This window comes from Zonotrichia albicollis, chromosome 5 (assembly GCF_047830755.1).
Source record: "Zonotrichia albicollis isolate bZonAlb1 chromosome 5, bZonAlb1.hap1, whole genome shotgun sequence".
NCBI lineage: Eukaryota > Metazoa > Chordata > Aves > Passeriformes > Passerellidae > Zonotrichia > Zonotrichia albicollis.
Window position 1 is genome coordinate 40,302,272 of NC_133823.1, and position 26,570 is coordinate 40,328,841.

Here is a 26,570-nt window from a genome sequence, read left to right on the forward strand (position 1 = left end):
TCAACTGACTTATTAGAGTCTTGGCCAACCTGAGTATGCAACTTTGAATTCATTTTAAAAACAAATTGAATTGCAGCCATATTTTGCATGGGTTCTTTGTTTCATGTCCATGCACAACTCTGCCATTTATGAGGAAAACTTTTTTTGCAGAGTGCAATGGATTTTGGATTTGAAGTCAACAGGGTTGTAGTCAGAACCACAGTAGCACCTAAAGGTCAAAAGTTCTTAGCTGAGTGGCAAGTTTAGAAGCCTAGACCTTGCATCTTACCTGCTGAAAAGGAGGCACTATTTCCCCAAAATAGCATGTCTGTTCCTGAGGCTAAACAAGATGTAGATTTGAAAGCCAAAGAGAAATGTAGTAATTGTAACTAGGTGCACTCTTAATTCAGTTCTCAAGAAGATTAAGTAATTTGTGAATTCCAACATAGCTGGCGACACACCTTGCCTTTTTAAGCATTAGCATTTGTATTAACTTTCCTCAGGGTTGGCTAAATTCACCTGAGGATGAAGTGGGATCTGTGTAGTTTACCTTGCTAATTCTGCCATACTTTCCCTCTTAGACTGCAGGATATTGGTGTTTTCACAGTTCATCAGGTGAAAAATCCTGTTCAAGAGATTCTGTAGAGTAGGGGAAAAAGCTGTTCTGGCTTCTGGAACTGAAGGATGAGAGTGTCAGCATTTCTGGAAATACCACATGCTGAGTTTCGGCTTCAGCAGGGTAATTGGATAGCCTTGCTCCACCCTTGATCAGACCTGTTTAAGATGACTGCTCTGTACCTACTAAAACAGGTTCAGCTTCAGATTAGTCTTCGAAAATGCTACTGATGCTTAGAGTAGCTTGGGCTTCACAGCAGGGCCACGACATTGTTACACTGCTGGTTAGCTAATGCTGGTAGCTGGCTGAGTTTCCCTGACTTTTTCAGTAGCTTGGGGACAGGAATCAAGGGCATGGGAAAGCATTTAGGGAACTCAACTGGAGAACCACTTCAAAGTATTTTACCTAAGACTTGCAAAATCTTGGTTAATAATGAGGAACACAGACATAGAAACAACACTGTTAACAGTGCTCATACAGTAAGTAAATTTGTAATACATTTAAACTTGTGATTGACTCTTTCACCATTAAATTTACTTAAACCTCTCATAATGTACAAGTTAAGGGTGCCATTTCTAGGGAACATTATGCTTTCTTTTAAGCCTTTCTAGGGCACTGTACATACCACTCATTAGTGGTGTCAGTACTTAAAATGTTTACTAGGAGGTTCAAATTTGCCTATGAAAATCCTATGTTGGCTACAACTTGGCTTTAAGTATGTCTCAGAACATTCTTACTTTCTACGGTCAAAGAGATTTGATTGCATGTATTTGAGCTGAATGCTTTACAATAAATATTTTCTACCAACTGAAGGATTTTTCTTCTGCTTATGTTAGTCAAAGGATCTTTAACCTAAGGAGGAACATTTTTCCATTTACTAAAAACTCTTGGTATCTGCTCTGCACAGCAAAAATGCAATGGTGAAGCTTCATGGCACAAATTATTCAGCTATCCTTAGAAAATTTCCCCTTGTTCCTCCACTTAGATACATGGGTAGAAGATATATGGGTAGAGCAGGTACCTGCCTAGCTGTGGGTAGGTAGGAGATCTGTGGAGGTTGCTTGTGATTCTTCAGAACAGTCTGTGGGTGAGAAAAGCCCCAGTTAGAGGTCAGCAGTGTAACAGGCCCTGTCACAAGGACACTTACCTATCCACCAGTAAGAACTTTATTACTTCAGTTGCAGTGTAATGCCTCAAATAAAACATGCAAGCAGAGTGCACACAGATGTTTGAAGCTTAAATATGGCATAGCCTTTCCTGTACCAAGAGCAGGGAAAGCTTTTCCAGGCTACCCTACAAGAAAAGTAAGTATGGTATAGTAGAGAATACAAAGACTGTTAATTTGTTGATACTTTACCTCCACAGTACAGGTGACTCTTCATGTCTAAACTGATTGCAAGTAGACTCTTTAATGCTTTTATGAAGAAATGAAGGCTGCTTATGTGTAGAAATCAGATTACAGAAAATACCTGTTTAGTGTTTGTCCTGTTGGTCTCAAAGAATTAAATAATTCTGCTAATCTGTAAATACTGTTTCAATGTTTTTCTCTGTTTGAGTATTAGTATTTCAAGCTTTAACTTAAGTACCATGTGTTAGTACAGACTTTGGTCAATCCAGTAACTTTTACATATTTGGGGTTTTTAGCATAAGGTTTCTTCAGGAAAAGCTAGAAACCTGCTCATCATCATAAGCCAAAGGTCAAGCAATTGAACAAGTGATTTTCTTCAGATATCCAACTTTACTCTCCAACTTTACAGTTCCAACTCTAATGATGAGTTTCAGAGGAAGCTATGGTGACATTTAACAACTCAACCACATAGTTTGTTACCATTCAAAGTATTCATAGTATGGTTCACCTTCAATGCTTTTCTGTAAAGGTCATTGTATGAGTTGCACTGTATTTTTTATAAAAGTTGAAGTGAATCATTTCCTTGAGCTAAGTAAAGTCTTGATGTTTCTCATTGCTAACACCAAAGCCACTTCCATGTAAACTGGTGTCATGCAATTCATGCATGAAATTCCTTCTAGACAGTAACCAACCACTGATCTTGTCTGACAGCCAATGTAAATGATACTAATCATTTAGGGCTGAGCTGCAGCTAAAAAGGTCATCATAAAGTTGGGATAACCACTGAACCCTGAAGAAAAAAATACCTTCTGACCACTGCTGCTGCCTTGCCTTAGAAGAGCAGTGACACAGGTATGGAAATGGAAATAACAGCACTGGCAGCTTTAGGCACATAACTTTGACAAGTCACTTAAATTTTATTTTCCAGGCCTCATTCTCTTCCCCTGTCACTGTTCATTTAGGTGGAAATGTGCAATTAACTGCATCAATGTAACATCAGCTCTGCCCAAGAGGCTTCTGGTAAAATAAAAACTGTAAAATACATAGTAAAAGAATTCTCGTAGTTTTCAATTACAAGAATTATTCTCATTCTTGGTGGGAGGACAAGGACAGAAAGGATGTGACACCCACCAAAACTCTTCTTTAGAGGCTCTGCTTCTGTATCAGTCTTGAGACCTGCACATGATAGTTAGGCATAACCATTACACCCCAGGGCCCTACTCAAGCAATGGAATTCCACCATCTTTTCCTGCCAAACTGTCACCAAGGAAGTGATGCCTCCACTGTGCAGTTGAACAAGGGTGGGCAGGTGACATGATCTCCCACTTCCCAGATACTTTGAGAAGGAAATAAATTGTTGAATTACAGGCTCAATGCACTTTGAAATTCAAAAAGCTGGCACAACTCCTTTAGTTCAAAGGGAAAGACATTGTTCTGAGGAATGCAAATGCTAAAAAGGAATTAACACATTACACAGCCTCATCTAGAAGGTCAAAGATTGTTAATTTGGTCAGAATAAAAAAAAAAACACCTGATAAAAGGACATTTTTTCCTAAAAAAATAGTACAAGAGCCTTTATAGGTATTACTATGAAATTGTATAACCCACTTAGTCCTTTGGGTTACAGTGTAATGTTCTTGACACATTTTAACAGATTAATCTCACCTCTTACACCTTCAAAGTCAGTTCTATTGCATGCTCTTTTTTTTTCCAGCTATCTTATTTTCAGAGGCCAGAGATAAAAAAAAGTTCCTGGGGAATGTTCCCCATGTAGGCTATCACATGAGACCTGCATGGAACCATTTCAGTCTTTACCATGGGGGTATTTCTCTTATCAGTTAAATTGGTTTAGGTTCCTGCATGCTGAAGAAAAGGCATTCAGCAAACTTGCCCAATGTTTTCATTAGCTACTCTACTAATCAGACTATTGATTTTATTGGGAAGCTGCCATTTCTACATTAGCACTTAGAGCTGCCACTGCTCCAAACAGTGCTGCACACTTCTGCTCAAAGGTCTGAATTAGCTGGAGCACAGGGCTGCCTCAGGCCTTCAGGAGAAGAAAGTTCAGGAATTCCAAACTCAGGCTGAAACAGAGGGAAGTGTGTGACCAAGGGACCAGTTCCTGCTTTGTTTCCTTGTCTGTTCAGAATAAGTTGGTTTTCACTTGCCTTGTAAGTAACATGGCTTGCATTAAATGTGTTTTGTCATTTCACTACTAAGGAGTGGATTTGTATTTAAAGTTCTAGCCCACATAAAGATGGTGCTTGAGACTGAGAAAAAAAACCAAACATTGCCAAAATGTCCAACAATGTTGTTATCAAGTTCTTACCTTCTCCTCTGGCAAGCTCTTTCTTTGTACTGGTAACTGAACCCAGGGTGAGAAAAACAGTGGCTTATTTATCCAGGTATAGTTCTGTGTAAATGAAAATATCTTTCCTTTTCTCCTAAGTAAATTAATACAATGAAGTTGAACTTGTTATTAACCTAAGAGGAAATTCTCCTGTAAAACTGAACATTATTCTAATGTTTGCTTTTTTTGCCTTTTTTTTTTGTTCTGTAAATGCTAATATATAAATAAATGCAAGTTTTACCTTTAAAAACCATAATTTGCTACATAATTTATTAAACATAACACCAGACATCCAAAGAGGAGTGAACTATTAAGTAACCTACATGTTGTAAGGGTGTAACAATGCAGCACCATGAGGAAAATCGAGCATACCCAACTACTTACAAGTCTCTGGAGATATTAAATATATATTAAGGTCCTAGAGGGTATTCATCTTCACCTGGAGAGAAAATTTTGGGTTTGTCTTTACACACCTATGAAAATGAGCACACACACATTTATGTTTTCATAATGTTCAGAAATTTAATTATTCTTGCAAAATAAACAACTGCTATTGGCTAACTTTGTTACAAGGTTTTTTAGTTTGCTTTTTTGTTGTTGTTGTTTTAAACGTGTACAGTACTCTTAATGTTAAAATTGCACATTCCACAGAGCAGGCTGACCTCCTGCAAGAGTCTGAGGGAAAGGCCATGTGCAAAGGAAAGCCCAAAGAGCACCTGTTTGCAAACATGCACACACCCTAGGCATGTTCAGACTTACACTTTACTGCTTCACTGTAGTTTCATTAGCTCACTACTCACTACTGCTGGACAGAGTCAACTCTGTTGTGGCCTGCCAAGCTAGTCAACATGAAATGCACTGACATATAAAAGAAACACTGAGACAGAAGTTACATTTAAACATTAATAAAGAAAATTAATGGCTATAATGTCAAATAACATACAGATGTCTTTTCTATCACTTCAGTTCAACTTTGGTAGCTACTGTTGTTTCTCCTTGTAGGTTCTGAGCTATACAAACAAAGTTTCCCACATCTGTGTCTTCAAAATCCTCCACCAGAAGAACACTCTTTGAGATTCTTGTAGTATGGCCAATTCCTCTGTTTATCAATCTCCAGAAGTTTTGAATAATCACAGGCCTCCCGGACTGTTAACAAAACAAAACAAAAACAACCCACCCACATAAACCAGGTGATTTCACAAAGTTTATTTAGTGACACCACCCCAGCACCTTGAAGCAGGAGGCTGGAGAGTATGAGCCTATATCCAAAAGTCAGCCCTAAGTGAGGGAACTGAAGGTGTCTGGCAGTGGCAGCAACATTGCTGCATTAAATATTGATTAAATAAGCTGTGCCAAATGAGGATAAAGCAATGGCTCTTCCACTCCAAGCACAGGAACTGGGCCTGCCACAGCTCTGCCTGCAGCCTGTGCATGAGCTCAGTTTTAGGCCACTTAACTAAAGTTGCATTTAGGTACATGATCAAATAGGTGGGGTGTCCTGGGGGAGGTGTCAAGACAGATGTGTGAGCTCACTTTCAGACTTCAAGCATGTCTCAAAAAGAAGACATGAGGTAGCTGACTGAGCTTTCATTCTCTTTTAGCACAGTGAATAGCTGTAGGTTACATGTTGAAAACTAATTCGTTCTCTAGTTTTAGAAAATTCTACATCAGATAACATAGAAACAAACAGTAATAATTCTCAAATACTTCTGAGTTAATCTTCACATTCTGCTTTCCAAAGTGTATATGTAACTTCAAAGCCAAAAGCACACCCCCCCCCCGCCATTTATATTAGAAAATGCTTTTTCATGGTTTTTGTTGTTGTTGTTTTGGTTTTTTGTTTGGTTTTTTTGGTTTTGTTTTGGTTTGGAGTTTTTTTGTTATTAAATAAAAGTTGCTTTTTTAAGAAATTCTGTAAGGGAGTTCTCTATGGGCTGGTTATGAGGTCACACTGCCTGGCACCTCAGGAGGTCACAAAATGCTGGATAAGAGAAATTGGCCCAATCATAGACTGAGGCAGTTTCTTTTCTTCCAAAATCCAGCAGCTGCTAGTCAGCAGCTTTAAGCACTCTGGCTTCTGCTATACCAATAACTGGGATAAAAATGCAAGAGAAATTTCTGTGTGGAAACCATCCTCCCTTGCCTCATGACATAGATGGATTAACCACTTGCCAATATGAATGCTACATGGCTTAAGCTAGATGAAGCAATAGGTTAAGTTAGACACTTAAGCAAAGTCAAAGCTACAATCTCACATTTGCAAAATGACCAGTACAAAGGCAGCTCTCAGTCTCCCTGAAACTTAGGGATGAGTCACATTGCAGTCAGTGAATGCCTAGGAAGTGGCAGGCATTACCAGCTTTAGGAAAAAAAACCCATAAAAACTCTTGGCAGTTGTAAATGTAATAAAAATTCTTAAACCTTTAAAAGTAATTAAGCCACTTAGCAAAGGTCTACCTCCTTTCCAAGCCTGAAAATTAAGTGCTATCTACAATCAAGTAATACTGCACACTTAATTCAAGTCTAAGTTACTTCTTAAAGATAGCAAGTGGAACTTCCTTAATCCTGCTGAAAGTGAAGGTAAAGACTGTACAAAGTGGACCCTGTTTACCTGGTTAGGCTCTTCATAGTCCATTTTTCCTCAAACTAACTGCCTGCTTTGAAGCCTGTTGCATGGAATCAGATTAAGGGTGGATCTGTATGCATTCACAGCAATTGTCAGGGAGTGGCAAAGGGGAAACAAGAGAAAAAAACCAACTGAAAGGAAAAAAACCAGGAGAGGTTACTGACTACAGAGGTAAAAGCAGGGTCTCCACAATGCACCATACCTGGGGACAAGCAGGGATTGATGTGCTGCTTCTGCTCAGGAATCAGGCAGTAGGTGAGAGCCCAGCTGCTGGGTGGTCTGGGCTGGGACAAAACCACCCCTGAGCTCCCAGCACTGAAAGCAGCATCAATGGAAACATCCAGTGAATCTTAGAACAATGTCAGTCCTTTTTCTTGTATAAAAGGTCTATATGACCAGCATCACTGATGGTTCTGTCTCTTCTCCTTCCACCCCACCTTTTTTCTTTGCAGTATGTGAACACTCTCAATAAATGTTAAGTCTTCAACAAGTATGCAGTGCTTCTACTCTGACATTTACTTGATCCTTTTGTTGGGGCAGAAACCCCAACACAACTCTCCCCTCCCTATCCCCAGGCACAGCTGGAGCTGGGATAGGTTACCCTAGAGGATAAGCACAGAGGCAGGCCAGAGGCCAAAGCCTCTCTCACCCCGTAGGTGGGAGCAGTGGGAGGGTGTTGTCCTCTGTTGATAGCCCACGTGCCCTGCACTGCAGCTCTGGTATCCACAGCAAACAAGGGAGATAACCTGCATGCTTTAGCTGTTTATATTCTATCAGTGCTAGAGAGGTGTAAACATGCACATGCCAGCGTGCATCAGGTGCAGTAAAACCACTGGGAACAGCTGGGCCAGCAACAGCCAGCAAACCAGGCTGGGGGCAGCCTGGGAAAGATGCAAAACTACGGTGGACACTAATGAGATACAGAGTTTTGGAAGGCCAAGCTGGGTCTAGAATGATTAAGAAATGAGCTCCTGCTGTAACAGGTGAGGGTGGTTAGAGGGAAAAGAGAAGGGACCTTCAGTAATGTTAGTCAGATACATCTTATTTTGTGCAAGAAAAGAGACCACAGATTCACATTGTGTTTCCTGTGGATTCTTTCAGATGAGGCTGGACAGAAGCAGATTCAGCTTCAGGATATTGACAAGCTTAAAAATTCTGTGCTGGAATAATTCATGCACCCAAGCCATGGAGAAAGAAGGGACATCAAACACAGAGGCAGCAGTGGCCTTGTGCCTTGCCCTAGAACAGCCTCCTGATGCTGCTTGGCTTTGACCCTGTCTGAGGAAATCCTGCCAGAGGAAAAGTATCTTTGGAATGAAAATCTGACAGAGGAGTGAGCTTTGCTGAATTTGATTTTTACCAACAGGGCGCTCCAGCTTCATCCCTGTGTGACTTATCAGGGAGACTCTCAGGGAAAGACAGGATGAAGTTGAAAGGGGATATGCTGCCTCCTCCTGCCAGCATGCCTGAACTGGCAAAGGCATTCAAAATGCTGCCTTTGTGAAGAACAAACCCTTTCAGGCAGGGCATACACCTCTCACCTCTTGCCCTGGATACTGCCACCTGAAGCTCACATCCACATCTGGCTCCCCAAGGACGGTGCAGACGACACGAACTTCGTCACCGAGTCCGGCTCTAGCCGATGACACCGTGATGGTGGCTGAGGGTGGGCCCTTGGGAACTGAGACAGTGTTCAGAAACAAAAAATCAGCTGCTAAAGTTAAATACACTGATAAAATTGAGAGTCAGTTTTGAACTCAGTCTGCTTAATGCAACAGGTGTTTTACACCTGCAACTTTCGGCTTTAAACTGGGAAACTTGCTGGAATTTAAACTTGATAAATGTTTTATCACAATATGCTTTCGATCAAGATTTTAAAACTCTCATTACATTACTTATTTTACTTTCTAAAAATTATTTTCTTAGTGTCAGCAGAAGAGTCAATTTAAGCACAGAGAAAACTGCACTTTACCTTCCACATATAGTAGGTGATATTTGATGGAAATCTGAGGTGCTCCCTGTGACTCTGCTTTGCAGTAGACAATACCTTTATGATCAGAAGAAGGGTGCTGGAAGACAAAACCCTTCTTTGCATCATAAAAAATATCAGTTCCATCTGTTTCAATTTCTTCTGCTGGAAATTCCCTGTGAAGAGTCACTTTTGCTGAAGGAGTAGTAACACGGCACGGGATGACTGCAGGCTTATCTGGGTTCAGGTAGACAATCTCAAAATAACTGGGAGTAGGTACAAAAAGCTCCTCTTTGTCTGTGCAGAAGAGATAAGATAATTACAGAAATAACTACATCTTGGTTAAACAGAAAGAAAAGTACATTTAACAAGAGAAAATAGCTGTGAGCAACATTTAAAACAAAAAGCTTTGGCTTAATTTTAATATGCACCCACAAAAGAAAAAAGAGCATTGCTTGCATTAAAGAAACATTAAATCGAAAACAAAAATGAAGTATTTTTTTAATCTTAAGAAAATCTTTGGAATATCATCTAGTAAGCTTCCAAGTACTTATCTGGATCCCATCACCACTGGTAAGATAAAGACTATTAGAAAAATATACTTTTTGAAGCTACAACTTTTTATACCTATACTTTTAGTCAAAATGTTTGATTTACTGTACTAAGTAGAAGAAATATTTAGTGCCCTCAGAATCACAGTTAAGGAGTATTTCTGTAATTGGCATGCTTCTTGGAAACCTAAATCTGAAATTCCTCTTTCTAGCACAAGCATTTATATAATAATTTGACTGAAAAGTTTATTCCAGCCCTTCTAAGGAATGTATCCTAAAAACATTAAGCTCTTCTTTCTCATGGTCCAATTTAACTCCAAAATGTATTGCAAACAACCCTATCTTACCATTTTGTACTAAAACATTTTCTAGCCGCGAATACTTTAGCTCTAATGAGGCATCAAAGGTTGTTTTACTATTCGGAATGCTTTCCAGAAGAAAAAATGAACCATTTGATTTCAGTTGTGGTGTACCAAGCAGCTGCAAACTGTGCACAGGGACATCATGAGCACTTGAAGAGTGTGTTACCTCTCAACATGCTATAAGGACTCCTCAGAGAAATTGTGGCCTTATTGAGTTTTTTAAGGCAGTGCAAGTAACTGGAATGAAGTGACAGTGGGAGAGAGTCCATGGGGTCATCTGAATGCCATGACAAAATGAATCTTCTGCACAGATTTATTTTCTTTATCAAGACACATTTTCAAGAATTATAATATTTTTTACTAGTTTTGTAGAAAATCCTCATAAAAGTATGTGCTTTTCATTGCATTATCCATTACTTTGGGTATTTTGCATAATCTGAGGGAAAATGGACTCAAAAAAAAATCACACTAATCAAGTAATTTTCTGCCCACCAACAGAGTCTTCATTAACATCTACTAAAAATAGATGAAAACTGTGGCAGTAAAATCTTGACAATGAAATCACTGATATAGCATTATTCCTGCCTTACCAGCAAATATATTTCCTCTAACAATCCCCCAGTGAGTTCATTACCTGTGAAAAAGATGTATGTTGACCCTGTTTTAGTCTCATCCTTCCTGCATTTGTTACCATTGCACAGCTGAAGCCAGCAGCTGTATTCACCTGTGTCTGCTGCAGTGGAGTTTGCAAGGATCAGCTGACTGTGCCTGTCAAGCTGCTTTATGCTGTGGAAAAATAAAAACAAAAGGCAAGGACAAGCACAGATGTACTTCCTTGTATATTTCTGTCAGCTCATTTCCACTCTTGATTCTTTTACTCCTTCTCTGCAACTGAGCACTTTTCACTTTCAGAGCTCTGTTGCCACTTCCCCATTTGCTCCAGCAGAGATTGCTTACATGAGCAGTTTTATTGATTTTAACTACATACAAGAACTTGCAAAACTCTTGTACAGTTCATTTCTGGATTCCTTCAAGTCTCCATTTTGAAACTGGGCTGTGACTGTTCTAGGCCATATGTCCATCTATGTTTTGGCCTAGTTTGTCCATGCATAGCCCGTTCCTTCATTCTACACACATGGACCTCAGTCCTGTTTCAACACTGTAACACTGCTTCAATAAAATCTAACAAAGATAATTGACAAGTAGCTAGTAGCAGGTATTCTACTGAGAGTTTGTTTAATAATTTCTGCCTGCTTTCAATGTGAATGCTTTCCCAATTTTTAACATACCAGTCCAAGTTCCCACTTGCAAAGAGCTGCTACCTCAGCCTGGATTTGTCCTGCAAATTAAGTCATTTTGCAAGACCTACTCCTGTGGTCTAAGCCACCTCACTGGAGTTTCCTCCACATCCCTTGGCTATTTTAGAGCATGACCCTGAGAACTGCTGGAAGTGAACTGGCAGTGCCATCATGTAACTACACAAAATTCGGCCTGTGTGATTATTTCAGACTTGAGTTGCCTTTTTTTTTTTCCTTCTCCTGAATTTCCCAGGCACATCTCTCAGTGGATTGACATTTGTAAATGTGCAAACATTTATAAATATGCAGACATTTACATAGATACTGACAATTATTCCAAAAGGCAAAGGTCCTGTGTTATGAAATACAGCAGCTACAGTCTCACCTTGTTATTTTTTAATATATTTTAAAGTTTACCTTCCTGACTCTTTCTAGCAGACAGGTGGTGGTGTGGTTGGCAGTCTACTGGGCTGACTTTTGATGGATTGCAAAAGCAATGGCCCACAAGTACCAGTTCTCAGGGAATGCTGTCAGCACAGCCTCATGGCAGTACTGATGCACTCTGCTGCTGCTCCAACGCTTAAAAATGTTCTTTTCAACCAGCTGCCTCTCATGGTAGTGGATCTAGGTCATGAAGGGTTCCCTCTTTCCTTTGCAAGACATTGAGTTATAAGGTAATTTCTTTCTAATCAAGTCAGGAATCATTTTTTCCAATCTAGGAATTTGATAATGAACTTCTTTTTACTGTTTTAAAAGGGATTTGGACAAATATACACCTTGCATTAAGTCTGAACAGCTCTCATACTCATTCAACTATGGGGTTTTTGAATATTTATTGCCCTCCTAATCCTTACTATTGTGGTAGTTTTTCTGTAAGGCAGATACCTGACTCAATAATTTCTTTCCAGGATTAGCATCTTTGAAGAAAATGTTATTCTTTTTTAAGAGTCTTGTTTAACTGTCCATTGCAGGCAGAATAACTGTTCAAACGGAGGCCACCACTTCAGCTGCCTGTGCTTCCCAGGAGTTCTGGCTCCCCAGGTGCTCTGCCAGCAGTTTGCACAATTAACAAACACAAGCAGCAGTGCACATAACCCAAATCTCAGCCTTCAGCCAGGCCAGCAGCTCAGAGATTAAAATACACCAAATACACACCTCAAACACAGATAACTGAGAGCTGCCTTTTCCAGTAAGCCCTCAGACACCATCAGACAATGAAATCACTGATATAGCTATGTTGGTGGTCCACACCAACACAGACACACATGGATCCACCACAGGGCAGTTTTGAGGCCTGCCTCAATAAACAGGCAAATCACAATTCCTATCCACTAATGCACTTGCTCTACCCAACCATGTCTGATTCTGTTTTTTAGAATCATGTTACTATGGTGCATTAGCCTTTCCATTTTTAATATATGCACTACCTCACATTATAAACTATCTTCAGTTTTTGGGTAACTTTTGAGAGATTCCTATCTGCAAGAGAACATGCTGTGTATCATACCCAAAAGGAAGAAAAGATAAACCTTAAACATGTCCTAGTCTGTATTATTACTGTTTAGTTTCACAGTTCACATTTCACAGGCTATATGACAACCTCAGAATAAAATGTTCTCCAAAGATCAAGTAATAAATGTCTACAATACAGAGCAACCATTATGCCAGAACTCTTCTGCTTCCAATCATTAATGAAGACACTGAGCTATAGCTTGAAATCCCAACAGATAGCAAAATAAGGTCAGAGTTACTTAATTATTGTACAGTGTGTTCTTCTTAACTGTGAACAAGCTATTCAGAAATAACCTAGCAAGGCAGTCATCCTCAAACATGCAATAACAAAACCTGGCATCTGAGAGTGCAGGTGTCGAAACTTGAGACATGACCATATTAAGCAGACAAAACAGGCCATATAAAATAAAGTAAAAATGGTAAATTCTGCAGCTAATCAATATTTCCAAGGTAAATTATCATTTTATTAGTATTTCATTAGTATTTTAGATGCTGGGAAATCTGACCCAGAAGCCAAAACCTTGCTGCATTGCAGATGTCACAAAGGAAAAATGTTGTATATACAAACTTTACCAGACTGTTTAAAGATACTAGAAACATAGCCCAAAATCTTATTCCATACATTCATCTTATCAAACTTTAAATAAAATTCAGAAGACTTATTGCGAGAAAACTATGCAACATTTAGAAGCTAAAATATATATTTATATAAAAAATATCTATAAAGACAGTGTACATAGCATCACTCAAAGAGCATCTACCCAACTACTCTCAAGTAGCTGCATTCATACTGACAAGAGAGCTTATGTCAAGTACACACTCACTAGGACAGGAACATAACATCTTGCTGTTTTACACAAGAAAAAAATCCTTAGCTTTAAAACTTCGAAGCACAAGCAGCAAAATCAAATTCAGATATACACATGAGCACAACTGACATCCCACTAAGCCTGTGGGATGCATTCACTGCATTCAGTGAAAGCAGTCTAATTTCAGTCTAATTCTGGCCCCCACCACACCCAGTTTCCTCAATATTTGTGGGAGTGCTCCTGTCCAGACATCTCCTCTCACAGGAATGTACATGTGATGCACGTCCAGCTGTTTGCTCCAGCTTCTTCCATCAGAGCAGCTCCATTTTGTGTCACTTTACTTATCAGACAAAGTCAAAAGCAGCTTGCCTTCAGCAGAGGAGACCCATGCTCCAGCCAGGCAGCACAGAGACTGTGTGAAGTCAGAGCAGCTTTCTGCTACAAAGCTTTACTAAAGGGAAAATGCTCCAGCCCTTATTTTTATCCCTCTCTTATGTTGTAGATCCAGTTTCTGGGTGAGCCTCCAGTCATTAATTTGTTATTCACAGTCTTACAAAACAGCATTCCAGCCTTTCCATACGAGGGGTGCAAGAGCAGCCTCTGACTGTTAACACCTCCAATGTTTTTGACCAGTTCTGCCAGCACCCAAAGTTTTCAGACAAAAAGTATTTAAGTGCTGCAAAAAGCAAGAGAGCATTACAGATAATGCTGAAGTTCTGCAGCAAGCTTATGTGTGTCCTTAAGCTGGGAACCATGTCTGCATGATTCAAGCTTTCTCTCAAGAGTTGTATGGCACACAACAGTCTCTAAAGCTGAGTAAATTGTCTCAGTGCGTACTGTTGTGTACTCCAATTATAGCAGTGGAAAGGCTGAATTTCTGCTCCATCTCAGCAAGAAGCAGCCAAAGAGTCCTCCTCCTCCTTTCACTCAGCATCTCTCACTCCCTCAGATCTGGTAATTATAGCACATGTAACAGCTCCAGACCCATTAAAAACCGAGACTCTCTAGTACAGCAAGTAAAATATTTCATTTACCAGGTTGTAGAATACACCTACAAGGACAAGTTCAATGAAAGCATAGCCACTAATACTACAGAAATGGCTTTTCTAACAAAAATCTTCCTCTCTAGAAAAGGCATATTGTTCCCCAGATTGCTGTACTCTCCTTAATATATGGGAGACTCTAAAATGTGGTAATCATAGAATGGAGGCAAAACATCTGGGTTTTATCCCTACTTCTTTTTGCAACCACCCATAGAAAATACATTACATTTATGCTAAATTTAACTAGTTGCAAGCTAAAATGCCAGAGTAGTTGAATTTGTACATACCTTCTATTATTTAAGGGGAAAGTAGTGACTGGATGCCTGAGCATCTGTTGCTATGAACAAAAGAACTGTAGTCATTAGTCCCCAGCAACTGCAGGGATCTCATCACCAGTGTCTCTCCTCCTTTTCACTTTTCCTCTGGCGCACCAACCCACTCCTTCTTCATTTTCCATGACCTCCTTTTGGCCCCACCACATCCCCCTGCTGCTGCCATCAATTCTGGTTTGCACCAGTGCCCCAAGTCCAGCAAGACCCACATGGAAATCTGAGGTAAAAAAGGCCCAGCCCAGTTAATTAGCTTGGGTTTTGCCCCACACCTCACTAAATGGTAATGAGGGGATTATCTTATACTTGATCTTTAGGTACTCAAAAATGTTAGAAGATACTGGACATATATCTACCTAGATGATTAAACAATTTCTGCTGTATGTTATTACTTGCTAATAAGTTTTCTGAATCTCCCCCCTCTGCCCTATATTCATGATTTTGTTTTAAAATAATGAAGGTAATGTATTAATAAAACTTTTTAAATTGCCTGTTGCAGTTAATGCTTGGTGCATGGTGTGCATATTCCATGAGGAAGATCTGAGCTCTTCTGGAAAGGCCATAGCTTTGCTGACCTTGTCTATTGCCAGCTCACTTACGAACACTGCCAGCTGAGCTGAGTAACATGGTACCTTTATGGTACTTCCAGTTAAAATCCCTCAAACCTTTCTGAAACCACAGAACATAAATTTCTAATTTCACATTCTGTAGAGCAGACTTTGTTTCACAGGCACCTATTACAGCAAAGACCTTGTGATAATTAGCAAAGCCATGCTAAAAATGTGATCAAAATGTAACAATGGAGACATTGCACAGGATTCTGTGGTCAATGTCTCCATAAATTATTATTATTCTGTGACTCTGAAATCTGCTTCTAATCTATGCTTTCAATTTTTCTAGTTAATTTTAGGATCTTCTGCTTTTATTCAAAAGTGATTATTTAGTCAAACACAGCCTCATTGCTTTAACAACTTATTTCAAAAGCAATGACCATTATATTTCAATACAGATCCTTAAGTACATGCCTTACATACTTCTAAAAGAAAATAAATACTTAGGCAAGTTACTGTCAAATGTTTTACAGCACTTATTTTGCGTGGCGCAACTAACTTTTGTTGCATGGTTAAACTACCACTGTTAACTTGACTGAGTACAAAAATGTAAATTGCTGAAGGATCCCAAATTACTTCAAACTGAAAACCAGAAAATTACACAATCATGACATAAAAATCTTTTTTCTGTTTTCCCAAACTATCTCAATTTATTGGGTCACAGAGAACACTTAATTTTGAATGAAAGGAATAGACAGTCAAATAAGTAATTAGGAAGCATTCAGATTCCTCTCCAGAAACCCTGAATACTCACCCTGCCTTCTTCAGTGCCAGATTCTGACACACAGATGGCATGGCCTGGAGGTCTATAGGACCAAACCACCCCAGCAACCTATTTGCAAACGCCCAAAACATTAAGAACGACGCCACCACCACTACACGCACACTCCCTGCTGGCGTGCTCATCCAGCCCTGCTTGCTGGGAGGGCAGGCCTGTGCTGCAGCTAATAAACGCCACCTGCTGAAAGAATCCGGGATAGAACAGCATTCCTTGCAAAAGAACAAGCAGCAGCAGGTTAGAGGCCTTTGGACAGACACTGCTGTGATAAGCCCACAGCAGGAACCAGCCTGCTGCCGTAACTTACTGTGGCAGAAGCCTTGCACTCAGCCAGGGCAGTCCTTGAGCACCTCAGCCAGCAAGGGACAAGCACACAATGGCACAGAGAACTGGCTCATGAATTACAGGAAGATGTGCTAGAGATCACAGTGGGTAACTGCCATTCATCAACACTCCCCTTGGGAAGCAGAAGTGGAAAGAAGTATATATCTGAAAAACTAATTAACTGGGAGTGTTTTTAAGGTAACATCACACCTGTAAATAATGTACTAGTAATGAACACTGAGATTCAGATAACCTGATTGACTTAGTGAAAGCACACTCACTTGTACTTCATTTAGGAACAACAGGACAAGAGCAGCTGACATCTTGACTCATACCTCTGTGTCCCTCTCACCTAATAATCCAAGAAAAGCTCCTAACCGTTCTTTCTTTGGGTATCACTCACAGTGCTTCACAGTCTCCATAAAGCAGCCACTGAAAACAAACATTTCTCAGAGCAATAAAATGCCTGTGCAAGACATCCTTAAGCTCCTTATATGCCCCTCCTCTTTCTAATACAGAACTAAATTACTACATTTAATCTACATTTAGCTATGTGTACTACCCTGAAAAAACCAGGAAGGTAATGTATGGAGAGTCTCAGAAAAGATATTCAGAGCAACAGGGCACTCGGTGGGACAGTCAGTTCCTCTTCCTGCTCTAACAAATCTTTCTGTGGTTTTCATTAAGATGTCACAAGATGAAAGAAAAAGCTTTCCTCACTTTAAAGTAATAACCCTTAGCATTAAACTCAGATGCAACACAAGCCCTGCAATTTCATTTTGCATGCAAAGGCAACTGTGACTGAACCACTGCTCTCACGTGCTCCTTAGCATGAAGGCTGGTGTATTTTTTGCTAGTTAAGAGATGTGGGTTTGAGTCTCTTCAGGAAATTAACCTTACTTCCTTACCTGGTAGCCACATTAGCAACCAGTAGAGCTCAACACGAGCAGGTCTCTGCAGAGCAACAGAGTTGACAGTGATCACCTGACATCCACACACACATTTTGAGTTTTACTTTGGACCAACCCTAACATGGTTCCCTGTTTGTGGCTGGAGCAAATGGTGAACAACATCTTCATTTTAGATTAATCTGAAGGAAACAGAGTTCAAATGCTGTAAGACTATCTCACAGTGCAAATGGTGATGACTAAAAATTGCTCATCCTTTTTGCGGACACTAAAAACTATCAAATAGAACATCGTGACTGTAAAAATGTAGATGAATACACAAACAAACTAAAACACCAATGGTGCTGAACACAGTAAGGGAAAGAAATGTTCTGGATTTTTCCTGCAAAAAATGAAAAATAGCTTACCTGAGTCTGGAGTCTTTAAAGGTGTCTAAATAAGAAGGATAGCTCCAAGTGACATTGCTCCCCTTACATCGCAGCTCTATGCTTTGTCCTGCAGCCAGGCTTAAGGTGGCAGCTAGTTTCTGGAAATGACCTTTATCCATCACCTGTGTCAGTATGGTCTGGGACTTCAAAGAGGAGTCCACAGACTCTCTCTCCTTCATTTTGCCATTCTTGGGTTTTACTTTCTTGTTAACAGGCCTAATTTTGTTTTCTCCAGGTTCTTTGGGACGCTTACTCTTCACAGGCTGTCCAGTGACTGGTAAAATAAAGAAAAGAAGGCAATGTTACTGATTAGAAAAAAGTCTATATAGTCCTTTGGGGAAAAAAAATCTTCTTTGTTATCCCAGAGAATAACTGAAGTTTTGTTCTTCCTAGAAAAGATATATAGAACTTAGTAAGAGTTAATTTCCTTAAGTTTTTAAAGTCTGCTGTGACCCATTTTCCCGGGGAAGAAGGAAAAAAAGAAGAGAGCTTTCAAGAACATGTGGAAAATATACACTTACATAAACAGAGAAATATGCAAGCTATGAAAACTTTACAAATGGTAAGGGAAAGAAGTACAGCACTTCTATCTGCAGCCACTTTTGTCATTTCCACCTCCTGGCGTTGCCATACAGCGCTCAATGCTACACCAGCTCTCCACACTGGTGTCGTGTGCCCATCACTTCTGCACGACCTCTTCACACACCACACTTCCACAAGGGACACATGAAGAACTCATAAGTGTAGAACTTCATGGCAATTTATAAAATACTAACAGTGATGCAGGTTTCTTAGTTTACAGTAATTACTGAAATGCAAGTGATACTTCAGTCACTTGAAGGTGACTTACTTAAGCTGTCGCTTCTCCGTAAGAGCCATTTATTTTGACAGTCCAGATGAAGACAGAATCTTATTTAGAGACAAATAATAAGAGATTTTATTACCTCCTGGAGACAACAAGGATGCTCAGTTGCCTTAACAAACAAAGGAAACAGAAAGAAAAAGTGAGGTGTCTCAAATATTTAAAAATAAAAACAAACAAAAAATTCCAACTTTAACTGACATCAGGAAGCACAGTCCTTCTGTGAGACAAGCCTAAAACTGCTTTTGCCAGACACCAGAAACACCACTAACTGCACCTGACAGCTAATTCTTGTTTTCCACATGGAAACACTGAGGTATTTCATTGTACAAATCAATCAAAAGGCTCCCTCTGCAATGAAAAACTCAGCATACTCCTGTACTCAGCATAATTACAGCTGGTACAGACTGCCAGTATGAACAGCAGGACTTCCAGACTGCTGCCACTGATGGCTCCTGTGACACTCCTCAAACCCCAGCTGGACACCTTGCACTGAGTCAGCTTCGACTTCTCCAAGTCCAGGCTGATGCACAACACATTTCTTTTAAACAACACAGTGCCTTGTGAGCACAAATGTAAAAACCAGGAGTTTGTAGCAATTTTTCTTTGCATTACACTAGAAAGGCTACAGTGGGTCAGGCCAAAATTATTTGCACTTTCACCACCTAGTGTCAGATGCCAATCAGGGAACAGGGCAACCACTCTGCTCCTTTGATACCACTCTCCTGAGCTTCCAAGAGCCTTTAGCTCAAGGGGTCTGTGAACCACAGTTGTCATCATTTTATCGTGCTTGGCTGGTTTAGGGATTGGGGGTTTTCTTGTATTTTTTTTAATATTGTCCTTGGATGTTTTCCTTCATTGATTTGTCTAGTCAATTTTGAAAATTACACAAATTTCACATAAATACCAGATGCCTTCTAGTTTTTGTATTAAATAAATAAATATTCATGGTTCTCCAACACAAATACTTTTACAGAACTTGGGGTTTTTGACTAATTTTCTTTCCAGACTGACAAGTCCAACTCCAATTGCTCCTGTAAAGAAAATGCATCTTACAACAGTTCAGTTTCACCACATTGGGCTGATGGCAAGAACACAAAAGCAGACTGTACACCAGGTTCAAGGTATGCTCAGATCTAGTTGTACATATTAATGGTGTCTTCTTTCCTGTCTAAACAGCTCAATACTTTTCAAGATAGCAATATCAGGAACAGATTTTTTGTAAAATAATCAAGTGTAATTCCAAGACCACTTTCCTATGTAGGAAGTATTGGTTAAAAATCCATAAGTAGAAACCCATCAAGGCATACATGAAGTTAGAACAGTTTGTGTTATTTAGCATCCACCATCCACCAACATGAAATGTGAAGTCCTATTTTCCCTGCCCAGTTCTTCAAAACTGAGAGATCATTCTACAACTCTTTACTGACAGTTTTCTTTTCTTTTAACAGCTACTTAAACATGCTGAAAAGCATGTGCCTTACAAGATCCCTGCTACATTCAGCTGGATAAAAGCAATTCTATCCACATGGCAAAAAGACTAATTCCTAATCTTTATTTCCTATTAGGTATTATTCCATGAGAGGTCTTCCCTTGTCTCACAGCACATTGGTTCCCAAGGAATCTTTTACAACAGACTTACAATAAAAGCTTTTGGGAATCCAACTACATCAACTAATTCATCCATGGCGGCCACACTCTTACAAAAAGTCCTTAGAGAACCTCAGCAGATCCAAAGAAAAAAACTTCTAAATGAAAAAAAACCCAAAAAAACACAATCAAAAAAACCCCAAAACAAACAAACAAACAAAAAAAGAAAGAAAGAAAAAGGCAGTCATGCCAAAGCCATACTGACTTTGCAGCAATTCATTAGTTCAATTTACAGAATACAGACATCTGGCTTTGTGCCTCTACCTCCTCCAAATATTGTAAAATACTGGGATATCCCATTTCACTGGAGAGCTACAGTTCTTTGACGTGATATAGTGATATGCAGTGATAAAACAATCAATTCAGTTGGAAAAGAGCTCTGAGATCATCGAGCACAACCTCTGATCAAAACCCACAATGTCAATTAGGCCATGGCCATCCAGTCTTTCCTTAAACATCTTCAGGGACACTGATTCCACCACCTCCACTGGCAACTCATCCCAATGTCTAATCATGCCTACTGTGAAGAAATTCCTCCTAATGTCCAACCCAAACCTCCCTTGGCCCAGCCTGAGGCTCTGTACTCTCAATCCTGTCATTTGCTGCCTGGGAGAACAGGCCAAACCCCACCTTGCTGCCACCTTCTTTCAGGTAGCTGTAGAGAGTTATAAAGTCATCACTGAGCCTCCTTTTCTCCAGGCTAAGCAACTCCAGCTCCCTCAGCCACTCCTCACAGAACTTACCCTCTACACCCTCCATCAGCTTCACTGCCCTTCTCTGGAAAAAGACAAGTAATGACAAGCATCTGGGCTAAGGCTTCACCAATTTCAGATTCAAATTTCTTTTACAACTCAGGTGTGTATCATAATATCTTGACACTTAAACAGTTTATGTTCCTAATTTTCTCTATCACTGATTCTTCTGCCATGTTAATGAGATGTACTCTAATGATTCTCCCCATAGAGAAAAATTAGATTTCAGAACCTGCTCTTACAGTGCTTCATAGGATACTGTACTCTAAGTTTCTTCTATGTTTATCATGTCACCATTTGCCATTAAAACCTCTCCAAGCAGCTCCATAGGGAACATGGGTGTACACAGATAAATTTTTAAATTTCACTTTCTATAGATGCTCTTTCTTATCCCCCATTCTTACCAGTCATAAAAATTCTGCAGCCATGTCTCCCTGCCCCATCATGGTACATCAGAAGAAGAAAAAGAATTTATGGCTGATTTTATCCTTTTGTAAGCTGTTTCTCAAGCTCTTTTGGTCTGCTTTATTCTGGTTTTTATATTTAACCCACATGTGAGTTAAGGAACCTCCTCCTCTTATGTAATTCCCCCTTCCAAAATTAAACACATCAGTGGTTTCTTTGTCTTTTATTATTCCTGAAAGAATACTAGAACTACAGTCAGGCCTCTCCACAACAACATCTGAATCCAATTACTTGAGCACTGCTCCAGAGCACGTCAGGAATTGCTGCTCTTCTGAGGGGCTCTCTGAATAGCTGCTCTAAGTCATTATTTGTGGCCATCTAAACAATTGCATTCTGCACCACACCTAAGCTTTCGTTCAGCCATCCTTTTTCTTTCCTCCCCCATCAAACCCTACTGAAATTTGTTCCAACTACTCTTTGACATTTCCACTGCTTTTTGTCAGCCTCGATCCTGACATTATTTCTAAGGCACATGGACCCTGCAACCTCATCCCTAGGAAATGCTTCATCCCATACTGTGTGCTCTGCCACACCTGAGACTCTGCCTTTAAGAAACTGTTAAAGACTCCCCTATGAAAGCTTTCCAATTTTAAGCACCAGAAGCCTGGTTTTGATTTTCCCAAGATTGAGTTTTTCCTCTCCACACAAGCTCCCTCTGTTTCATGTTTCTGCAGTTCAGCAAGTTCACAGTTTCCTCATACACCACACTCCCAGCCGCTCAGTGAGAGCCTTGTCTGCCTGACCTTGTGCTTCCCTGCAGGTGACAGCAGGGGCATTTCAGGAAACACACCCGATGAGCTCTTACCTTCCTACACAGAAAACCTGGTTCTGCCTCTGTTGCACCTCCCAAAGAGGTGAGTTTCCAAGCAAGCTGTGGCCATGCTCCTTCCTAACACCCCCTTGTCTTTCCAGATATCTACTGACCACTTCTAGCACCACTTCTAGCACCTCTTTTGCACCTCACAATCCGGTCTTCTGTCTTACCTGAATTAAGTCTTTTTATGCCAGGTAGCAAAATTAACTGCTACAGTATCACCCAAGGTAAAGAGGATACACAATAAAATCCTTCCAGGAACACAGAAACCATCACCAAGAATCCTCCAATTCCTTATGCAATCTGCAAGATTTTCCCAAGAAAGGGAACAAAGTCAACCAGGCCATTTATGCAAGCACATGAATATGCCACGTTTGGGATATTTCACTGTCTCACCAGAGGTATGCACTGAGCCCTCACTGTTTCAATAACACTGCACTGCCTAATGGTGCACTGCTTTAGTGCAATAGCATTCCTTATTATATAATAAAATATAATAAAATTAAGACTTAGAAAAATATTAATTGAGAAAATGCCTAATTTCTACCACTGATCAGCTCCTGAAGCTGGTTCTAAAGAGGCACTGTACTGATTTTCAGCTGCAACAGTACATTCGGGATCCCCAATAACTCATCATGCCAAAGTAGGAGACTGTGCATCCATATGCCACAGAAATGTATCATGAAGCACCTTTGCTCCTGGTTGACAGTATTTGTCTTACCCTATTCTTTAATGTCTGCCCCTTGTTCTCACAAATGTTACCCACACAACAATATCAAAATGGGTGTTAGTTATATAATCCTAAAAAGCATTTTTTTTTGAGACATCTCCTACATCCATATGCACATTCCACTGGTCTCACAGATGAACAGGTTATAACTCAAGAAGGCCCCTGATCTTCAAGTGCCAGCCCAGAGAACTTGAGAAGCAGTGTGTGAGCCTGGTGTCCCACAAGTACAAAGGAGTCACATTCCCTGTCCACCAGACATACCCACCCCACAAGGCAGGCCCTTGCTACATCTTGCCACCATCAGAGACTGAGAACTCTCTCAACTTATACTGATTAATTCTTCTTTGAAGTGAAAAAGTGAAAAGTTACAACTCATTTCTTATTCTGTTTTTATTGTCTGCTTCTCAAATAGAAACCACTTTTCTTGATGTGGTATACACAGACCAGATCTTTCAGCAGAAATCCTCTCCTGCATCAATCTGATCCACAGTGCAATTCCTCTGCATGTAGTCATACGAAAAACTAGGCTGGAAAAGGCTTCTGGAATTCCCTTCCCATCCCTGCTCAGCTGCTCTGAGCAATGCCAGTTGAGCTCTGACTTTGCCAGAGGCTGGAGACTCTACAGCCTCCTCTGACAAATTCTCTCTATCTTAGGGTGGAGGATTTTTTCTGTTCTTATAAGAATGCTTTCCTTATGACCTACTGAAGTACTCGTGGTAATTGCCTTTCACCACGCACCCAAGAGCCTGCCTCCTATTTCTCTGCAAACCCTTCCATGCGTTATGCAGGCCTTGATCCCCAAGCCCCTCCACAGTGAAAAACAATGGAATAACTTTTTTGTTGTTTCTTCCCAATAAGTATTGATAAGTTCATTTACATTTTGCAAGGGGGTCTTCCTTATGTTAATTAAAGTCTACCTAAATCAAAAATTAGTTACGGATGTCCCTTCCCCACCAAGACTTTCTCACAGCCTGAAGTGGCTGTGAGAAAAAAGTTATGAGAACTTGTCTCATAATACTCAAGTTATGAGTGAAGTTCAATGTTCTCAATCGAACAACGATGCAGAGAGCCAAATTTTTTTGTTGTTGTTTTTTAAATCCAAGCATCACACCCAACGCTGTCCCATGTCCAGCCGTGTCCCCTCCTCAGGCGCCACACGGGACTGGACGCGGACTGAAACGCTCTACCCCAAAGACAGCGGGCGGCAGGAGCAGCCGGGGCTGCTGCCAACGCCTCTCCCCATTCCCAAACCCCCATTTTCGCCTGAAGGCTTCGGCGACCTGCTGGCCTCGCACGACGCGAGCAACCCGGATTCCCTCCGCCTCTGCCCAGCGGGACGGGAGCCCCGCCTGCGCCCCTCCCGTGATGGCTCCCGCTCCCGACCCCGGGACGGTCGGGCAGGCGGGTACGGCTGGGGAAAGGGAAGCCGGCGGCGCCTCGCAAAGCGGGGGGACCCGTCGGACGGCGGCTCACCGTGTAGCAGCGCTCCCTGCAGCAGCAGCAGCACGCCGAGCAGCACCCAGAGCCGCATGGCGGGAGCGGCCCGGGCGCGGCGGCGGCGGGGCGGGCGCGGCGCGGGGCGGCCCTGGGGCGCCTCGGCGGGGAGGGGCCGGGGCCGGGCCGCTCCCACCGCCGCACTCCATTCCTCGCTGGAAACCCGGTGTGCGGAGCGGGGCTGCAGCCGCAGGACGTTCGGGGACACCGGGGGAGGGCTGTTCTCGAAGCAGCTCCTCGGTGCCAGCTGCCCGTCGCCCTACGAGGCTCTGCACAGGTCCGGCTGTTTGCGGCTGCCCTGGGGCCGACAGCCGGGTGGGCAGAGCGGAGCACGGGCGGTACCGCAGGTGACCCCGGGGCTGCACTGGGGCACTGAACGGTGCTGGCCTGAGACAGCAAAAACATATTTTTACGTCAGCCTGTTGCACTTGTACCAGCCTGCCACACCGAAAGTTATCTCGCTGTGGAAAAGAGAGGCGGTCTCTGTCTGGACACAGGTGAAGCACATTGGGAAGGCGCAGGTTTCTCTATGCTGCTAGCAAAGGGATGAAAATGGTAAACTTGATGTCTGCCGTGTGTGTGGTTCTGCTCCCAATGAGCTGTAAAAAGCCATTCCTTGAAATTTGAGGGTTTCCTTGGAGGAGAAGGGAGAGGAAAATATGACTGGAGGGGCCACAAAGGTAGATGCAAGGCAAGGTTGGACTTGCATGGGGTGGGGAGAAATAATGACTGTCAGAGATCAAAGGCAGGCCCCGTAGTAGACACAACCACACTCCAAGATGAATAAAAATAAGTACAAATTGTGTCCCTGACCACAGCTCCAGGGCCACAGCAGATGTCAGAGCAGAGTATTTACAGATTACTTAAAGGTTTACTTCATCTGTATCCACACAAAAAAAAAAGTTAGAAGGTCCATGCATAATGTTCCCCCACCCTCATAAGCACATGCAGAGTTTAGAGACTTGCTTGCCGAACCCTGCTCTGAGACTTCACCCTGGGGCACCTGGTTAGCATAAAGAAACCAGTAGGGCCCAGGAGTGGAGTGGAGTAGGTTGATGAAATTTCATGATCTTTTTCATTCTGTTATCATAAACATGTCATCCATTTCCTGTAACAAATTAAGAAAAAAAAATTTGTTGCTACAGTGTTTCCCCCTTGAAACAATTAGAATAACAAGTGGTTGTTTTTTTTTTTCCCCTGTCATCTGCAAAACTACTGGTTACAATCCTTATTTGCCTTCCTAAGTGAAATTTCCCTTTTGCTTTCACACACAGGGCAGGTCAATGATCTTATGGCGTCTGAGCTGCAAGTATTAGTGTACTGTGGAAAACAAGGTAATAGCACATGGAAATTACACTCAGACTGCATTAAGACATATTTAAAATGGCATATTCTTTTTTCCTATGAAAATGTGTACAATGAAGAAAGTTATTTCATGGATTTTACATGTCCTACTTTACAAAGGGTATACATGAATTTTCATTTATAGCCATCAGAAAAACTAATGTAAACCTTTATGTGAGGACCCCGTCCTCCACATGAGTAAGCTGATAGATTAAATACATTTTTCAGGTAATATTTTAAATGTGATGAGATGCTTGCAGATGACTTGCCCTCCTTTAAATCAGTGGCCCTATTCCACTGCTTCATGGGACCAAGATTTTCAAGACCAGTCTTAGTACATCTGTATGTACAGTACGGCGATTATTAATAATTTGAATACTATTATATAATTCCTTATAAAGAATAGACCTCAGAAAAAATACTGTCATAGCCACTTTTAAGTCTGTGAACAAAGATCACTACTCAAATGTCCTTGAAAACAGTGCCAGATGATAATCTTGCTCTGTCAGTAGGGTTCTGTGTCCAGACTATTGTCATCCATTGCCTAGATACATGCTTTTATTCTCTTGCTATACTCACAGTACTACTAAAATTGAGGAAGGTTTTGGAGTTGGTTTC

General features: G+C 41.0%; 1 protein-coding gene across 2 annotated transcripts; it reads right to left on the minus strand.

Moving 5' to 3' along the window:
- Positions 1-156: 156 nt before the first annotated feature.
- PDGFRL (platelet derived growth factor receptor like) lies at positions 157-24,878 on the minus strand. 2 transcript variants are annotated; one of them, XM_074541449.1, is made up of 6 exons: positions 24,588-24,878; positions 17,821-18,115; positions 10,436-10,587; positions 8,892-9,185; positions 8,461-8,600; positions 157-5,439 (listed from the first exon to the last, which is right to left on the minus strand). In XM_074541449.1, exons 1-6 carry the CDS (start codon positions 24,643-24,645, stop codon positions 5,251-5,253), a joined length of 1,128 nt encoding a protein of 375 aa, XP_074397550.1. In that variant the 5' UTR covers positions 24,646-24,878; the 3' UTR covers positions 157-5,250. The 2 variants fall into 2 exon arrangements, with proteins under 2 accessions (XP_074397550.1, XP_074397551.1); XM_074541450.1 differs by lacking the exons at positions 17,821-18,115; positions 24,588-24,878 and adding an exon at positions 16,158-16,324.
- Positions 24,879-26,570: the final 1,692 nt, after the last annotated feature.

What these genes read in the sequence shown, in the direction of transcription:
- PDGFRL (XM_074541449.1), bottom strand. Translation starts at nt 24,645, where the DNA reads ATGCGGCTCTGGGTGCTGCTCGGCGTGCTGCTGCTGCTGCAGGGAGCG. An exon ending in GCAGGGAGCGCTGCTACACG is followed by an intron (nt 18,116 to 24,587) that starts GTGAGCCGCCGT and finishes TTATTTTACCAG; the next exon opens with TCACTGGACAGCCTGTGAAG. An exon ending in TTTAAAGACTCCAGACTCAG is followed by an intron (nt 10,588 to 17,820) that starts GTAAGCTATTTT and finishes ATTTTTCCACAG; the next exon opens with CATAAAGCAGCTTGACAGGC.